The 17,664-nt window shown below is 47.9% G+C and overlaps 1 protein-coding gene across 1 annotated transcript; it reads right to left on the reverse strand.

The window, feature by feature from the left end:
* Window positions 1-3,189: 3,189 nt before the first annotated feature.
* Window positions 3,190-8,084, reverse strand: LOC102038263 (translocon-associated protein subunit beta-like). The gene is made up of 6 exons (XM_031065653.1): window positions 8,005-8,084; window positions 6,194-6,348; window positions 5,193-5,291; window positions 4,703-4,811; window positions 4,469-4,546; window positions 3,190-3,782 (listed from the first exon to the last, which is right to left on the reverse strand). The coding sequence occupies exons 2-6, from the start codon at window positions 6,346-6,348 to the stop codon at window positions 3,672-3,674; spliced, it is 552 nt and encodes a 183-aa protein (XP_030921513.1). The 5' UTR covers window positions 8,005-8,084; the 3' UTR covers window positions 3,190-3,671.
* Window positions 8,085-17,664: the final 9,580 nt, after the last annotated feature.

The following is a 17,664-nucleotide window of genomic DNA, read 5'->3' on the forward strand; positions in this document are numbered from 1 at the left end:
GCCCAGCTCGAAGCCGGGCAGGGGAGGCCTTGCCTCTTTGCTGGCCGGAAATCAAAGAGAGAGCCCAAGGGAGTGCTCTGCTTCTAACCCCTGTGTTCTCAGAGGCGCATCCACCCTCAGTGGCCAAGCCTGGTGTCAATTTAAAATCTGAACACCTATTGGCCTCTGGCCACTCCATTCCCAGAAAACCTGCTTCCTGTAAACCCACGACACGGGGTTTTCACTCCGAGGCTGCGAGAGGAACAGCCCTGTAGGAAGGAAGGAGCGGCATGAAGGTCTCCAGAGATTCGCCCAAAGCCTGTGGGGGTCCCCAGGGAGCAGACACCCCCCTGCAGCCCTGCAGGAGCCCCTGTCCGAGCAGAGGATGCCTGAAGGGAGCTGTGAGCCCGTGGGCAGCCCCTGCTTGAGCAGTTCCTGGGGCACTGAGCCTGGGCAAGGAAGGGCCTCAGCCTGGAGCAGCTGGGGCAGAGCCGCAGCCCGCAGGAAGGACTCCCGCTGGAGAAATCGCTGGAGAAGAGACTCCCGTGGAAGGCAGGGACCCCAGTCTGGTGGAGGAGGCAAGGACTGCAACTACTCTGCCTGAGCAGCAGCAGAAAACAACCTGTGCTGAACTGCCCGGGGCCCCCCTTCCCATCTCCCTGCACCGCTGGAGGGAGGAGAGCGAGCCCAGGAAGGAGTTTGGGGTGGGGGCGAAGGTATTTTGAAGGGTTTATTTGACTTCTCCTTATCCTGCTCTGATTTGGTCAGTAAATATTCAATTCATGTTGCTAATTCTGAGCCTGCATCTCCCGTGACAGGATTTGATGAGTGATCTCTCCTGGTCCTTGTCTCAAACCAGGAACCTTTTGTTCAATTTTCTCTCCCCATCCAGATGCAGAGGGCAGTGAGACAGGGGCTGTGGTGGGTGTGGGGCATCCAGCAGGAAGGAGAAGGAGGGTCCAGGTCAGGTTGTTGAGCAGATTGTTGTGGGATTTCAGTAGTTTTGTTGTTCTCGCAGTCCCTTACCAAGAGGAATCAATTGCTGCATTTCCAGACTGGTTCCCTCACAGCTGCCCTTGCATGGCGGGTTTCCAGCCAGCCCTGCTCTGAAAACCATCAAAGGCCCTCACAGAGCCACTGCTTGGGCTCCCTTTGGGCTTTGTGCTTCTTGCAGGGCTGAGCAAACCACAGCCAGGCCTTTTTCCACCCACAGAATTCTCACCTCTGCAGCAGCTCTAAAGCTGCCAGAATCAAAGCCAAGGGGGCAGGGGGGACCCTCAGGTGCTGGCTGCCAGCTGGGGCTGGCCAGAGCAGGGCTGGGCAATGGCCATCCCTGTGCAGTGGGGCTGGGCCATGGCTGGGCCCCACACTTGGATAGACAGGGGTCCCGAAGATGTGCCACCTCTTCAACAGGTGGCACCGCCACTTCTAGGGACAGGACCCCCCATGCCATGATGTGTCACCCCCTGGACTGGTTTCCCCCAGGTGAACCCAGGACAGGACCCCCCTGGATGTGCCCTCCAGGACAGAGTCTGCTCCCCTTTCCCATCTGACTCTCAGCACAAACAGCCTCTTCCTTCTTGTCCAGGAAAAAGAAAGTGTTGTGGGGACAAGGAGGTGAGGTGACCGGGGTCATAGGGGCAGGAAGGTGGGGACCTTAATGGTGGGACAAGGATTCAGGGAGGCATCAGGGGGCTGGTGGGGGTGACCTGTGACAGTACAGCGTGGTCATAGTATTGCCATTTCGGGGGTGTCTACAGCGTCCCTGTGCCCTGCCTCACTATGGGGTGGCCACAGTGTCCCTGTCTCCAAGGGGTCCATGCCACACAAGGACAGACTGTGGACAGCCCCCACACCCCATGCCCTTCTGCCTCTGTACCTGCAGTTTCACCCGCACCCAGCCCTGTCCCTTCTCCCTTCCAGCCCAGACCCTCGGCCTCGCTGGTGAGTGCTCAGGGGATGCCATGTCCCCATCCCACTGTCCCCAGCCCCACACCAGCCCTGGCAGACTGGTGTCCCTTGTCACCCACAGGCACCCAGACCACCCAGCTTCTCGTGGAGACCCCCTGGAGGCTAGTGGTGCTGTGGGACCGGGTGACACTGACCTGCCAGGGCTCACTGGTGCCACCGCCTAGTACAAGGACGGGTGATGCTGGGGGCAGGAGGGACATGGCAACTTCACTGTCACTGAGAGTGGCACCTACATGTGTGACAGACCTGGCAGTGGTCAGCCCCCCTGTGAGAGTCTCAGATGGGCATTTGTGTCCCCAGCCTGGCACCCGTGGGGACCCTGAGGGTTCTGGGTAGGCTCAGCTTCATGGGTCATCCCCCTGGTGTGACCAGAGCCTGACCCCTGCTCTGGGGACATCCCAGAGCATCCATGTGCTGGATGTTATCCAATGGGTGGTCACTGGTCACATCAGGTATGACAGGTCCCATGTCCCTCAGACTGGCTGGTGCTGCAGAGGCTGCTACAGGCACTGCTGGAGGGGGACATGGTGACACTGTGCTGCCAGGACTGGCAGAAAAATTCCAAAAGGGTTCTCTGCAAACATGAGGACTTCAGTCTTGCAGTGGGAAGACCCCTGACACAGCCACAAGAATTTGAGGGACAATACTGCATGTCCACCAGGCCTGGGAATTATGGAAAATAAGAAGGGGGAGCCCCCCAGCCCCCCAAGGCCTTGTAATGGCTGAAGACACAGCAAGGCTTGGTGAGGTTGCTGTGATTCAGCTCCCCACCCTTGGCTCTGTGCCTCAGCAAAGTCCCCTACTGCAGACTGGGAATGCTGGATCCAGCTGCTGCTGGAACCGACTGAGCCCGTGCCCTGGACTCCAGTGTCCCCTCTTAGCAGGGCCCTTAGCCCTCCTCAGCCACCAACGGCCATTTTGTGTCCCGGGTGGTTCAGTGTCATCCCAAGGGACAGAGGGTCAGAGAAAGGCACAGGAAACGAGCTGATGGCAGAGAACATGTCCTGATCCACTGTCAGCAGAAAGCTGCAGCCTGTCATGGGGAGGTGGCTGTGAGTGGGTGTAGTTAAGCAGAGCATCCCCAGTGCACAGAGAGTTTCCCAGCCTGTGCACCTGATTCTTGAGGAATTTAACCCTCATCCTCCTCCCTGCACTCCACCCTCATGGCTTTACAAGCCCACCATGGACCTGGGCAGGCTGGTGGGTCAGAGAACAGCATCAACAGGACAAGGCAGCAGCTACGACATCTTCTATCAAATCAGGTTTGTGGCATCACCAGAGCAATCTCCGTCCCACAGGGCAGGCAGCACCTGGAGGGGACCCTGAGATATGACACCCTGCAGAAAACTGCAGCAGGCAAATGGGAGCTGGAGGCAGCACAGGGGGCAGAGCCCCACAGACAGGCCCCTCTGGGCACTAACATGCTTCGCTGCTTGGATTGCTGCAGCTGCAGAGGAGAGAGGGGTTCTGCCTCCAAAGGGGTTGGACAAGGCAGTTTGGGACTTCTGGTTGTTCTTTTTTCTGTTTGCTTGTTTCTCCATTCGAACACAGAGGACACCTCACAGCTGCTGCTGCAGCCACCGAATCCTTTGCCAAGAGGGCTGAAGTACCACGCAGGCAGCACCTGGCGGGGGATGGATCCCGACCCAGCCCCTGTTCTTGGGGGTTCGGGGGTGTCCTTTCCCGAGCTCTGGGCTGCTGCTGCTAGCACTGGACTCTGCTCAGTTCTTTTTGCTCTTGGGGGTGTCATACTTCCTCTTGCTCGAGTACCAGAGCAGCAGGGGGATCCCAATGGAAGGCAGGGTCATCATGCCAAATGCTGCCCAGTCCAGCTAGAGGGAGAAATTGTTAAGAGAAAAGTCAAAACAATCCAGGCCAGGGGACTCTTAGAGCAATGAGGTCAGAGGAGGAGAGGGAGGAGAGACCTCACACTGTCTGCAGCTTCCTCACATGGGGAAGCAGAGGGGCAGGCACCGACCTCTGCCCTCAGTGACCAGTAACAGAACCCAAGGGAGCGCCTGCAGCTGTGTCAGGACAGCCAGCATTAAAGGCTGGATATTAAGAAAAGGTTCTTTCTCCCAGAGGATGCTCTCCCAGGCACTGCAAGAGGCTCCCCAGGGAAGTGGTCACAGCACCGAGCTTGACACGAGCTCAAGGAGTTTGGATAGGGCTGACAGGCACATGCTTGGGATTCCTGGGGTTGTCCTCTGCAGGGCCAGGAGTTGGACTCCACAATCCTTGTGGGTCCCTTCCAGCCTAGGAGCTTCTAAGATTCTACTCGCAGATTTTCTGCCTGAAATGCCACAGTGCAGCTCCTTCACAGAGGGAGCTGGGATGGAAACTCAGCTGCTTCTGTGAGAGTTCTCTGGAGAACTGACAGGAACTAACTCCAAACCCATTCTGGAGCTCTCCAGGTGACTGCAGAGCAAGTCACACACACCATGTGCAAGCAGGAAGCCACCACACTGGGCTGCAGCTGCCCGGTGCACTTTTCCATTGTCAGTTGAAAGGTACTCACAAAGTGAGGGGAGAACCTCCTGTCGAAATCACGCTGAGCCAGGATTCCTCCCTGCCCAGGAGCACTGGTGAAGCCAACCTGGAAAAGGCAGGGAAAAGACAGGCTTTGCCACCTTTCTTGCTCGCTCCAGAACTGAGCAGGGTGAGAGCAACACAGACATGCATCACCTCGACCGTGCAGCTCCGGGAGCAGGGTCAGGTGTGTCTGCAGGGATCCCATAAATCAGCCACTTACCACCATCTGGGCACCCTCCTGTGCCAGGTATGTGATGGTGGCAGAGGTGAAGTTGAAGTACCCAGCCTTGAGAGGCCGCAGAACCACGGTGTGGGACACATTGCTGGCTCTGGGAGTTGGATGTTAAGGAACACTGTTGTATTTCAGCCCAAGAAGAAAAGTGAGGAGATGGGAAAGAGCAACCAGGAGCCAGGGAAAAAAGTCAGTGTTGCTGACAGATCTGAGTGCTCATGGTCACAGACAGCCAGACCCAGCCAAGGCTGACCCAGCTGCTCCTCCACAGGCAGAGGAACTACCCCGGGACCTGGTCCTGTCTGCAAGGAACTTTGTTTTTACACTGCATTATCTAGAAGAGGAGGGGTTTGGATCTGGCACCCTGTCCAGGCTCTGGAAGGAATTTCAGGGACAGCAGATGAAGATAGGACTAAGCTGCAGGATGCTCAGTGGCAAGAAAGAGAGTTGGAAGAAACTTCAAAACGTGAAAAGATATGGAGCAATTCTGTCCCACTTGACGCTGAGCATGCCAGAGATGATGCCAAAATCTTCTGGGGGGAAGGAATCATCCGACAGCTCCACGTCTAGGGCAGCACTGAACACAACAAAGACAGGGATGAGACAGGAATCTTAAGCTTTGCCATCTGCTCACAGGCTCTGCAGCAAAGTGCACTGACAGTTCCATCTTGACCAAATGGAAGAATTGATCTTTCAGAGATGAAATGTCACCAGCAGAAGACAGAGGAGAGCTGAGGTATCTTACAGGGAGACTGCAGAGGGAGGAAGGCAAAGCTGAGAGAAACAAACACAAGGACAGGAAAACCACCATTTTTTCCACAACACAATTTGGCAGTTTGCTGAACTTCAGATACCATCCCATGGATACACATGCTGGCCTAAATAATAACCAAATCCCACAGATAAAATTACAGGATCTCATTAATGTTGTATCAATTCAACATGACAGCACCATATATTCTTCTGTTAGCAGTACTGCACTCAGTATGCATTATTCTGCCTTAAAAAAAAAAAACCTAAAAAACCAAAATCTCAAAGCCCTTTAATAGTGTCCTGCATTTGTTCAGTCAGCTTTTCATTCTGCAAATGAAGCTTTTTACCAGCATGGTGGAAGTTCTGTTTTATCTTTGACAGGTCCTTAGTTAGGTCCTGATAGCAAAAAGGAATTTTCATTAAAAAGAATAAATGTGAAAAACAGCTTACAAAGCCAAGAAAGGGAGCTGCATGCATGGGGAACAGTGTCACAGGACACCACAGGAACTATACCATGCTAGACTGAGCAGCCATGAGGTAAAAGCAGGGAAGAGGAAGGAATAGGCAAATTTCAGGGTCAATCCTTCAGGCATTGCTGGAAAGCTCAGAGTTAGAGGGAGCAAAAAGCAACAGCACATCACGGAGCTCAGAAATTGCCTTGCCAACCCTGCAGCCACACGGAGAACATTTGCTCGTGGTCAGTACTGAAACCTGGACAGGGCTTACCTGGAGCCAACGTTGTAGATGTTGTACTGCAAAGTCAAGTCCTTGCCCTCCACTGCATATCTGTTTAACAGGGATTTGGAGGCCAGGAGCCTGGCACCATCCTCGCAGTGAGCCACAGACACCAGAGCAAACACGGCAAGAAGAGGGAGCTTCATCTAGAAAAACAAAGAAATGGAATGTCACTGATCATTTGAAATCTCTGAACATTTGCCTGTGAGACACAGCAGTGTCACCAATCTGCAGCCATGGAAGAAAAGTTCATGGTCTTGTCCCCTTTCAAAGCCCTGGCCAGTACCACTCCCTTTTACAGAATCATGAAACATCCTGAGTTGAAAGGGACCCAAAAGGATCATCACGTCCAAGCCCTGGCCCTGCACATCTTAATAATGGGCAAAGCTTGCAGATCACTAAGCCTCTTCTAGTAACTTCCAGAGCAAAAGCTTTGGTAATTAACAATTTCATCAGTTTTAGCAACTAATGGTTAATTGCCCTTGCAAAGCCTGGCAACTTTCCAGAGCTGTCTTACACAACAGAATTAGTTTTTAGAAAGCACAGCTCCTCACTTCCAACATTATTCTTCCCTATTTCCAGCCACTGAGAACCACCAACTCCCTCCAGTGGCTTTTATGGTCCTCTGCACAAGTCCCTGCTTCAGGCCACGTGTTCTGACTTATCCAAACCCAGCTCCTCTGCAGCCACCCAGCTGAGAGGACAAGGAGACAACAGGAACATTACAGATGCGACCAGTGAGCAAACTTGATGGGGCTTTTAAATTCAAAAACTGCTTCAATATCAGGGCCTCTGCCTTCCACAGTCACAGGGTGGCTGGGGTTGGACAGGACTGTAAAGACTATGCAATTGCACCCCCCTGTCATGGGCAAGGACATCTTCCACTAGCCCAGGTCGTTCCAAGCCCCATCCAACCTGGCCTTCGATACTTCCAGGGATATGGGGCAGCCACAGCTTCTCTGGACAACCTGTGCCAGTGACTCACCTCCCTCACAGGCACCAATTTCTTCCCAATATCCCATCTAACTCTGCCCTCTGGCAGTGGAAAGCCTGGTTTTATCACTCCAGGCAGCCCTGTAGGCCCTGGAAGGGGCTCTAGGGCCCCCCTGGAATCCTCTCCTCTCCAGACTCAACACCCCCAGCTCTCCCAGCCTGTATCCAGAGCAGAGGGACTGCAGCCCCTGGATCATTTCTGTGGTCTCCCCTGGACTCACTGCAGCAGCTCCTTGTCCTCCCTGTGCTGGGGAGCCCAGAGCTGGAGGCAGCTCTACAGGGGAGGGTCTCAGCAGAGGAGAGGGGCAGAATCCCCCCCTCACATGCTGCCCACGCTGTTGGCGATGAGCCCAGGGCAGTGTTGGCTTTCTGAGCTCCCAATGCACGTTGCCACAGCGTGCTGAGCTTCTTGTCAACGTCCCATGCCCCCACATCCTTCCCAGGGCTGCTGTCCATCCATTCTCCCCCAGCCTGTTTGTGCTTGGGGTTGGTGCAGCACCTGCCATTGGCCTCGCTGAACCTCCCGGGCCTGGCACGGACCCGCCTGCCCAGCCCGTCCCAGCACGGGCGCCAGAAGCCACTTCCTTCCCCCCAGTTGTGCCCTGCTGCAGCCGCACAGCCGCGCATGCAGCCCAGGCTGCTCCTGCCCACTCACGAAGGCCAGAGGGGCTCAAGGACCCTCCCAAAAGGGAATCGTCCGGTTTCACCCACGCTGCACGCGGAAGACCCCGGCTCTGACATTCCAGCTCCAGAAACCAGACGGTCCTTCCTGGCCCCTCAGAGCCCACGAGCGATCCTCTCCTACACACCCGTCCCGGGGGCCGAGGACACGGCTTCCAACCGCCCCGAGTCTCCTGCCCCTCACCGTCTCTCCCGCCGCCGACGCTGCAAACACGAATCAGCGCAACCGCGGCGGAAATGACTCACACGAACCGCGACTCAGGCAAGCCCTATGCCCCCTGGGAAATGGAGTCTAGGCCCGTGAACACGAAGGGACTCCGTGCCTGCGCAGGGAACGCTTCCTGCGCTGCCCATTGCCCAAGGTGGCGGAAGTAGCGGCGTGTGGCGCGCCGTGCTGTGCCGGCCTCTAGTAGGGAAGGCTCTGTAGAAGAGCAGCAGGTGTATCTCGGCACGACAGGTAGCTCTGGCCACGCGAGCAGCCTGCCCAGGTCCGCGGGGGATGTGTAAAGCAGTGAGGAAGGAGTGAAGGAGAAGGAGCAGGGCTCAGTTCCTCAAGAATCAGGCGCACAGAACCCCAGGGTCTCCCTTGCTGCGCTCAGGACTCCCTGCTTGACTCACTGCCCGAAGACAGGCTGCAGCCTTCTGCTGCCGCGGAACAAGACGTGTCCCGACCTCCCTAGAGCAAAGCCAGCAGCGTAAGAAACCTTTTGGTGTTTCCAGCCCTGCAGGAAGCCCCGAGAGTTCCCCTGTGCCTGTATCTATCAGGCAGATTACCTCAAGTGGGAGAAAGGCTTCAGGACCCTCCTCTCTACATATTTTGCTCCTCACATGTGGAACTGGGGGTATATGACTTCATTACCTGAAGCTGTATTTGGAGGATTAACCACTGATATATAAATAGACCAAACATATCTGTCTGAAAAGTTTTTGGCTGTCCTCAGTTTTAGGTGTAGCCCCTTGGGGAGGCTTCATCTGCTCTTAATGTATGTGAAGACCCTTCGATAAATATATAAATTTCTATTCCCTTAATTCTATCTGCCCTCTAATTTTAGTTTTGCAGAAATCCAGCAAAGTTTGTGAAATTGTTCACCTTGCAGCCTGGTATTGGCCAGTGTGAGTGGTCGCAAACAGAGGCCATTTTACTTCTGGGAAAAAGAAGTCATTTCCCCAGGGTCTAGGTATCACCTCAAAGGTGGCATGTGGGGCTCTAAGGAAATGCTTGCTCCTAGTTCCTGTAAGCTTTAATTTTGGAGAAATCCAGAAAAGTTAGCAAATTTTAAGGTTGGCACTCCACTATCAGCCAGTGCGAGCATTCACAAATGGAGGCCATTTTCCATGGGAAAAAGAAGTCATTTCCCCAGAGTCTAGGGATCCGATAAGAGGTAGTGTTTGGGGCTCTAAGGACTTGCAGGGTCCTGGTTGCTGGCAGCTATATGTTTGTAGAAGTCTAGTAAAATTTCAAATTTTATGATTGGCACCCTTTTATTGCCAGAGCAAGGGGCCACAAATGGAGGCCATTTTCCATGGGAAAAAGAAGTCATTTTCCCCGGGTCTGGGTATCAGATTAAAGACAGTGTTTGGGGCTCTAAGGACTTCCAGTCTCCTCGTCACTGGCAGCTTTAGTTTTGGAGAAATCTAGTAATGTTTGCAAATTTCTAGCTTGGCACTCCATATCTGCCAGGGCGACTGGCAACAAACAGAGGCCATTTTCCAGTGGAAAATGAAGTCATTTCACCAGGGTCTGTGTACCAGATAAGAGCTGGCATTTGGGGCTCTAAGGACTTGCAGGGTCCTAGTTGCTGACAGCTTTAGTTTTGGAGAAATCCAATAAAATTTGCAAATTTCTCCTGGCACCACATGATCTGCAAGTGCAAGTGGCTTCAAATGAAGTCCATATTCCATGGAAAAAGAAGTCCTTTCCCCAAGGTCTGGGTATCAGATTAAAGGTGGTCTTTGAGGCTCTAAGGACTTGCAGGGTCCTTGTTGCTGGCTGCTTTAGTTTTGGAGAAATCCTGCAAAGTTTGCAAATTTCTAGCGTGGCACCAGACAGTCTGCCTGTGGAGTGGCTGCAAGCAGAAGCCATTTTCCATGGGAAAAAGAAGTCATTTCCCCAGTGTTGCAGCATGTCAGCTACTAGTATCTCTGAACGACCTGCACTTCAATAGCCCAGAGCACTCTGGCTTAAACTGCTGACAAATGAGGCAAGAGTCGGGTCTTTGTGTGGAAATCCAAATGCTGTTAATTGCACTGAAGGGGGTCCGGGGAAAGAGACAAAATGGGGCTGAGAACACTGGCTTCTTTATGGGGGGAAAAAGGGGCAGGGAGATACAGTAAGCCTGGACCAATAGGGGACAAGAGGGGGGAGAACATTCTAGGGGGAGTACATATAAGGTAATAATGGCAGTTGAACTGGGTGTATCAACTGTGCACCCAGTTTTGTTCTGTACCAACAAAACCTGCTGCATCAACATGAGCCTGCAAATGCCCATGGGCTAGACCATTACATTCAGACAGCTGTCTCTTTTTGCCTGAGGTTAAAGTTCCAACAGTAGGCCACTGGACCTCCACAACTCCCCTCTTTTTGTTTTCTAAAAAGAAGGCTTCTGTTGTAGTTTTTTGCAGGCATTTAACAAAACTGGATAAAACAACCAACACAATGAATGCATTAAACCAAGTCCACAAAACAGTTTTAACCAAAGATGAAAGCCAGCCTTTCATCCCCCAGTCTTTGAAAAGTCCAGTGAGCCAGTCGTTGTTGCCTTCCGTCTAGATCTTATTTACTCAGTCTTTTAGTAGCCGGTTGCTCTGTTGTATTGACTCGCTATGCAACAATAGGCTGGAAAAACACAGGCCTTCAAATGTTTGACAGCCGTAGACATGGCTGTGGGCAAGAAATTGTGGCTTGGCTGTGGAACCACCCAGCTGAAGGCATGCAGCATAGTGAAGAGTGTACAGATTCCTGCGCCAGTGGCAACAAACAATGACATGCTTTGACTTCAGCTAATTTAGTATCGGGAGGCTTGGGTGGCCTAAAAGTAAACAAATAAAAGTAAACAAATAAAGAGATTAAAAGGTGAAACTTAAATTCTGGTCCCACTAAACTTTCTCTTTTGTAAGCCAAGGGTTTGAACACAGCTTATTAGAAGAAACATATATCAATGCTAAAAGAGTTTTTACAAGTGCTAAGTCATATACCTTGGTTAGTGGTGTCTGAGCTATCTTGGTCTTGGTCTGTGTGGTCAATGCTTGGTCTGTGTGGTCAATGCATTAGGAAATCTTCTGTCCTTCTCCTTCTTCTTTTCCAAGCTGATGCTGTCTCTCTTAGGCTTTCATTCTGTTCTGATTGTCGCTCTGGTGTTTGCCTTGCTGTTCCCAGAAACAGTTCTATGTTTTTTTGCTGGAATCCATCTTGGGCCTGCTGCCATAGAGAGACAGCATATCCTCTTCCCCAAGTAATTAATGGGAAAGGGCCCATAATTTGTTTAGGCTCAGGCTCTTTAATCAACACAGATGGCTTTTCTTTTAATTGGGCTGCAGTTGAATTAGTAAAATGCCTGATGATTGGGGGAGTTGGCTCCATAAATGAGTTATGCAAAAAGTTGAACACATGAAGGGCCTTGGCCAGTCTCTCAGTGGGAGATAATTCCCTCTCTGTTGATCAAGGATCCTTTTGATGGAGTGGTGGGCTCTCTCGACTATGGACTGTCCTGTGGCAGAGTGTAGTATGCCTGTGACATGTTTGATACCCCACTGGTCAGAAAATTGTTGGAATCAGTGGGAGGTATAAGCAGACCCATTATCAGTTTTAATTTCCTGTGGAATTCCTAAGGTGGAAAAGGCTAAAAAGTAATGTTTTATAGCATCTTTTGATTTTTTGCCAGTATGGGCAGAGGCAACAACTGCACCGGAAAAGGTGTCAATTGAGGCATGGATGTATTTTAGTCCCCCAAAAGGGGCATAATTTGTGATGTCTGACTGCCAGACCTAGAGACTCTGTAGTCCTCTTGGATTGACTCCAGCTCTGATAGAAGAAAGCGCATGTTCCTGACAATTTGGGCAGGTGGCTACAATGGATCTTGCCTGGTCTCAAGTAATTTTAAACATCCTGACCAGTGCAGGAACGTTTTAATGGTAGAATTGGCTGCTGATCCTAGCCTGTTCAGAAACATTAGGTAGGGTGTTTTGGACAACCATCACTAGGGCATCTGCTCTAGCATTCCCACCTCCTATAAATCCAGCAAGGGTGGTATGAGATTTTGTGTGCATGATATAGTATGGGTGTTGTCTGTGGGACAAAAGATAAAGTAAATGGGAAAGTAAATCATATAGTTGGGGATTAGAACTATCTCTTAAAATTGAATTTTCGGCCCGCTGCACTACACCATAGACATATGCCAAATCAGTGACCAAATGAATAGGTTCTTTAAATTTGGAGAAGGCCCGAATGACTGCAGCGACTTCAGCAATTTGGGAGACCCGTGAACAAATTCAATAGCTGAGTCCCATTGTTGGGTTGTGGGGTCTTTCCATGTAGAGACAGATTTGTGTGAGCTCCCAGAGCCATCTGTGAAAACAGTTAGGGCCTTTAACGGTTTTGGCTTTTTAGAGGTTTGGGGACTAAATTGAGAGACGAAATAAACAGTTTGTGTTTTGGAAAATGACTAGAAGTGACAGTCAGTAAACTCATTAGAACTTCATTTGATTGACAAGATTTGTGGCTTTTCAAATACCACAGCAGCATGTTCAGTAATTTATGTAAGCAATGTTGGGCATTTTCAGGTGGGTTTTGGGTTCATGCAGCCAGATGAAGCTTCAAACCCATGACAGTTTCCAACTGGATAAAAAACAGCACAAGGATTTCTCAAAAGATAACCTATCACAGTTCTAGTTTGTGTCCAGTCTTCATACATTTTGGTTTTAGCAGCTACTGGCAACTGTGCATTTGGACATAACTGCTTACCAGTATGTCTTTTCTCCAGTTACATAAAATCTTTCACTTGAGAATCACGGTATTCCCGATTCTCCCTGTTTTCTTTTTTATTAAGGTATATACTTTAATATATAATACTTTATTTCTAGGCTATAGACATTTAGACAAAGATGGATTAATTGCAAACATCACTGAGAGAAAGATCACAGAGGGAACAGAAGCGGATAGATTCTAGTTCCAGTCACCTGACTTCAAGTTCACTTACCTGGGGAGATGGATGGAGCACTGTCATGATAGCTGTGACCGAAATTATTTCTAGAGTTAGATAATTCAATGGAACACATGCAATAAATGGACACTTCCTTTTGCCCTCAGTGTAACTCAGTCATGTCCAGTTTGTTGCAGAATTTCCCCATTGACTTCTCATGGGCATGACAGGCTTTTCTGGTGCGATCAGGAATGTAGCAGGAGTGCTCGCTCTCTGCATGCCACCCTGTAAGATGGCTGCCTAGAATGTCACAGAGCATTACATGGATCTTTTGAAAACCAGATGGAGGTTCCTGTTTACCTCATCTCTCTCTTATGAGAAGAATCTGAAGCTTGATGAAGCAGCCCAGAGCAGCCTGAAGGAATGCTAAAATGTCTGTCAAGGGAAGCCATGAAGGAGAGCTACCTTCTACACATTTCACTGGTCAGTAACAAAAATGCTGTTGTGCATCCTGAACAATAAGAAAAGCCATAGTTAGTTTCAACAAGTACGTATTGGCACATTTTAAAAGTTCTATTAGTGAATTGTACACTAAATAAGTAAGTATTTATAGAATTTTCAGTGTAAGTCTAGGTTCTGATTTGGATTTTAAAGTTCTGGTAAGTTATTTTGCAGTCAATAATCAATAAATATTAGCCCTCATGACACTGAAACACCATGCTATCAAATGCTCTGCTGAATGCAATGCTATAATGATTAATACAGTACTTTATGACCTTTTCCAGTAGACAGTAAGCTGGTACGATACTCAAAACTGTTGTTGGATCGTTGGATTTTAGGGATAATACCAAACTGGATTATGCACATGCATACTCACACACATCTATATATAGGCCAGGATATTTCCAGGCCCTTGCTGGCATTGAATGTTTTGGGCAGGCATGAGTTCCCTTCCAGTGCCATGCAGGGCACTCAGAGCTCTAATGAAGGCTCAGGTTCTTTTGTGTCATCTCGGTAGCAATCGTGGCATCCCTGACAAGCCACACAAGAGCAGCACATCTTGGAGCACAAGTAATCCCAGAGGGAAATGCATCTAATATTGAAAAAGGGATGAGTCTAAAATCCACTCCCATTCCTTGACCAGTCTCAAGTACTTCACTCAAGACTTTGGGATTCAGGAAGTGAAAAATCTGTAAAAATTCTTCTTAAGTAAAAATCTGCACACACAATCACATACATGCACATTCTATAAAAATCAACATTTAAAAAGCATTTAGGACATCTACTAAAAAAAGGTTTGAATAGTTAATATTAGGAATAGCAGATACCTGCAAGTGTCAGGTTTGACCTACCAAAACTAGTGTAAGAATGATTGTGCTAGCTCTGCATAAAAGAACCATGAAGACTCAGGATGATACAGGACAAAACAGAGAAGGACTGCAGGTTTTATGCAGGTAGCTGTGTGTTTTTCTGTCTTTCCTCCTGAAAAGATAGCTCAAGTTCATATCCCCCTATTTTTGCAGCCGCTGCAGATGAGCAGATAGCACCCAAGCAAGCAGTCTGGAGCCTGATAAAATCTCATAGGAATGACGAGTGCAATTCACAAAAAAATGATTACAATTCAGACTTTTTCTGCAATCCAGTGACTATCCTGAAAAAATCTTAGTCCACAGGCTGCTGAAAAATTCATAGACATACAGAACTGGCATGAATCATTGTTTGGGTTTTGAAAGAAAATAACTGTGCTATGCAGGAGATGCAAGGAGATGCAGACCCTCTAATAGGTGATGCTAAGAATGAAAAATATCTTGTATTTAATGCAAAGCTTTTCATTATTTGAGCAATAAATTGCAGCAAATAAAATGCTTTATTTTATATATTAAGAACCTTGTTCCAGAAATAAACGCCTTTAAATGAAAACTTCTAGGTGAATACTTATCAAAAATTGACTCCAAAGATATATATGTTGATCTGAAGTTTCTTCGTGATAATCTCTTAATGTACGTTTACACATATTTACATTATTTGCTAGAGGGATAACACATTTTCTGTATTTTCCCTGCTTTATTTAATACAGCCTTTTCACTAAATTATTGCCTTGACTATTAATATTTGTCAAAATAAAATTCTTGAACTAATAATTTTCTTCATTTTAAATCCATGCATATTATTTTCATTATATTTTAAAAAAATGTTCCTGTGTTGATCAGAAATTTTCTCAAAACTTTTTTTTTCCTAGCATCTACTGAAATATCAGTACTAACACGAAAATCTCACAGTAATTCTGACAATCTAGTTCACCAAGAAGTATAGCACCTTATATGAATGCTATACAGACTATCTCAATTTTAAAGTTTTCATGTTTAACTGTTTTTTCTTTGCTTAACCTCCACTGAAATCTATTCATAGGTTGTGTCTCCTTCCATATGACATTCAGGCTCTTCATCTTAATTTTCTCTGCTTTTTATAACAGGCCTAGATCACCACTTGCATGCAGTGCATATTGTCATTTTAATCTCTGCAGTTTGCACTAGGTAAAAAATCAAAATTTGCATAGCTTGCACTGGGCATGAATGACAAACTAGAATGATGAGTAATTGAGGACCTAACCCTGTATTTCTGCCCTCATTTTCTGTTATTCTTTTTTTTTCACTGTGATCTCCCTGTCTCATGGGATAGACTAGTGAGGGTAAGAATTAACCAATTCTGTCCAAGCAATCACTTCATTTTCCATGGTTCCTAGTCATTATTAAAATGGTGAACCCTATGAAATCCAGTCCTTACATTAATTTTTCTGGGTAAACCTCTCTTAGGAAAGGCTTTTCACCATTACCCTGATAACTTTCCTCCTATTGTCTCCTCTGCCCTTTTCTCACTGCCCACTACCTAAACAAATGGCTGGTTCTCAACATTTAAGAAAAGATAACAATTACTATATATACACAAATATTTATATCTAAAAAACAGAATCCATAAGAAGCAGTCCAAGCCTATACAATCCTTCTATAAACTCTTCCTTCTTTTCTTGTAATTTGTACAATTTTGTATGACTTCAAGATTGAGGAGTCTGAGTAATCTTGTAGCAGTAACAGTGGGCTTCATACTTTTGCAGTGATCCTGTAAATGCATCTTAGAAACAGAGAATCATGTAAAGGAAGGATCCTAAGCCAGCTTCCCTAGCAGCCTTGTGAATAACAGAGCAGAATAATTCAGGCAATTGCTGCATTACTTTCCCAAGATTAGTGTCCCTTCTCTTTCCTACATCAGGAAACCTGAAAGGGATCTTTGTGTGTGTCTGTAATACAAATGATCTGAAAAGCCAAGGCATGGTCAGAAGCTGATAGGAAATAGGGCATGCTAATGTGCCAACAGATGCTGAGGGGGGAGTGCATCCTGGACCCCTGAATCTCTTTGTATCTGAGAGATCTGTAGACATTTGTGATGTATAAATTCACCTGTGGCACAGAGAAGGTGGCTTGAGCTGAATGTTGCTCTGTTGTTCTGCTGTAACTGTAGGAGTAGACTCTATAAATAGCCCAACCCAGTTACCTTTTCCAGAACTTGGGGGATGGTTGATCCCCCAAACAGATGAATTACATAACTCTGTTCTCTAAACCTCCTCCTTCACTCTGCACATTGGTTTCTTTGCCCACCACTTTAAAATTAGTGCATCCCTCTTGTTTATGCTCAGCCCTTGCTGGAGCAGCTGTTAGGTTGACATCAACTCAGAGGAGCAAATGAACCAGCATGCTTTATTCTGTTGGGTCTTGAAAATCTGCAAAGAAAAAAATCCTGCAAGTTCTTTGGGCAACCTGGTTAATTGCCTTTGAGTGAAACACTTTTTTCCTTAATCAGAATCTCCTGGTACTTCAAGCAGCAGTGATCTTTCCTGCCAGTCCATGCCCAGCCATTACTATGGCAAGGTGAATATCTTGCACTAGTCCAGCCCAAGCTGTGATTGTACAGGAACATTGAAAATGTTTGACCTGCAGCTTCTGGGCTCATCCTTCTTGAAGTGAAGGGAAAAGCCACGCGAAAGACATGCAAACAACTCAGATCACAGCTTTCACCATGTCTCTGAAGCAATTGTTGTTTTTTTTAAAGGATTCTAGGCTGAGGTAGTTACTTAGCAGCTTCCAATGAGAAATAAAAAGGAAGGGGGAAATAAAGCAAATATCATGTTTAAAGATATATAGAGTGAGGTTGATTGAAAATAATAAAGTTTTAGCTGTACAAAGGAAACTGAATAAGGCATTTCAAATGCCACAATTAAAAGCCAAGTGATGCAGTAACTGGGGAAAGAAACTGGAAGGGGCTAACAGCAGGCCTGTTAGGTAAAGGAGCGAGAAGAAGCTGAGAAGCAAGAAGAAGCTGATAAGGAGCTCTGTCCAAGGCTGTAACCAAGGAGACAAAGAGAAGTGAGGAATTGAAGAAAGATAAGAAGAGAACTTTGCAGATGGATGAAGTATTTTTAGAAAGTTAGTTGAAGTCACTGTAACTTTTCACCAATAGTGTTATGTTGATTTATTGTGGCCAATAGTTAGCGTAGAAGAAGCATAAACAATTGGAAAGTATATAAAAGGTCAGCCATGTTCAATAATAAAGAGTTGCCATGTGAGACTGCTTGTGGTCTCTGCTTTGTGTCGTGAC

The sequence above is a fragment of the Geospiza fortis genome, unplaced genomic scaffold (assembly GCF_000277835.1).
Source record: "Geospiza fortis unplaced genomic scaffold, GeoFor_1.0 scaffold1160, whole genome shotgun sequence".
Taxonomy (NCBI): domain Eukaryota; kingdom Metazoa; phylum Chordata; class Aves; order Passeriformes; family Thraupidae; genus Geospiza; species Geospiza fortis.

Coding starts and splice junctions, on each gene's coding strand:
- LOC102038263 (XM_031065653.1), bottom strand. CDS start 6,348: ATGAAGCTCCCTCTTCTTGCCGTGTTTGCTCTGGTGTCTGTGGCTCAC. Junction 5,292..6,193: donor ATCTACAACGTTGGCTCCAG/GTAAGCCCTGTC, acceptor TGTTGTGTTCAG/TGCTGCCCTAGACGTGGAGC. Junction 4,812..5,192: donor AAGTGGGACAGAATTGCTCC/ATATCTTTTCAC, acceptor TCCAACTCCCAG/AGCCAGCAATGTGTCCCACA.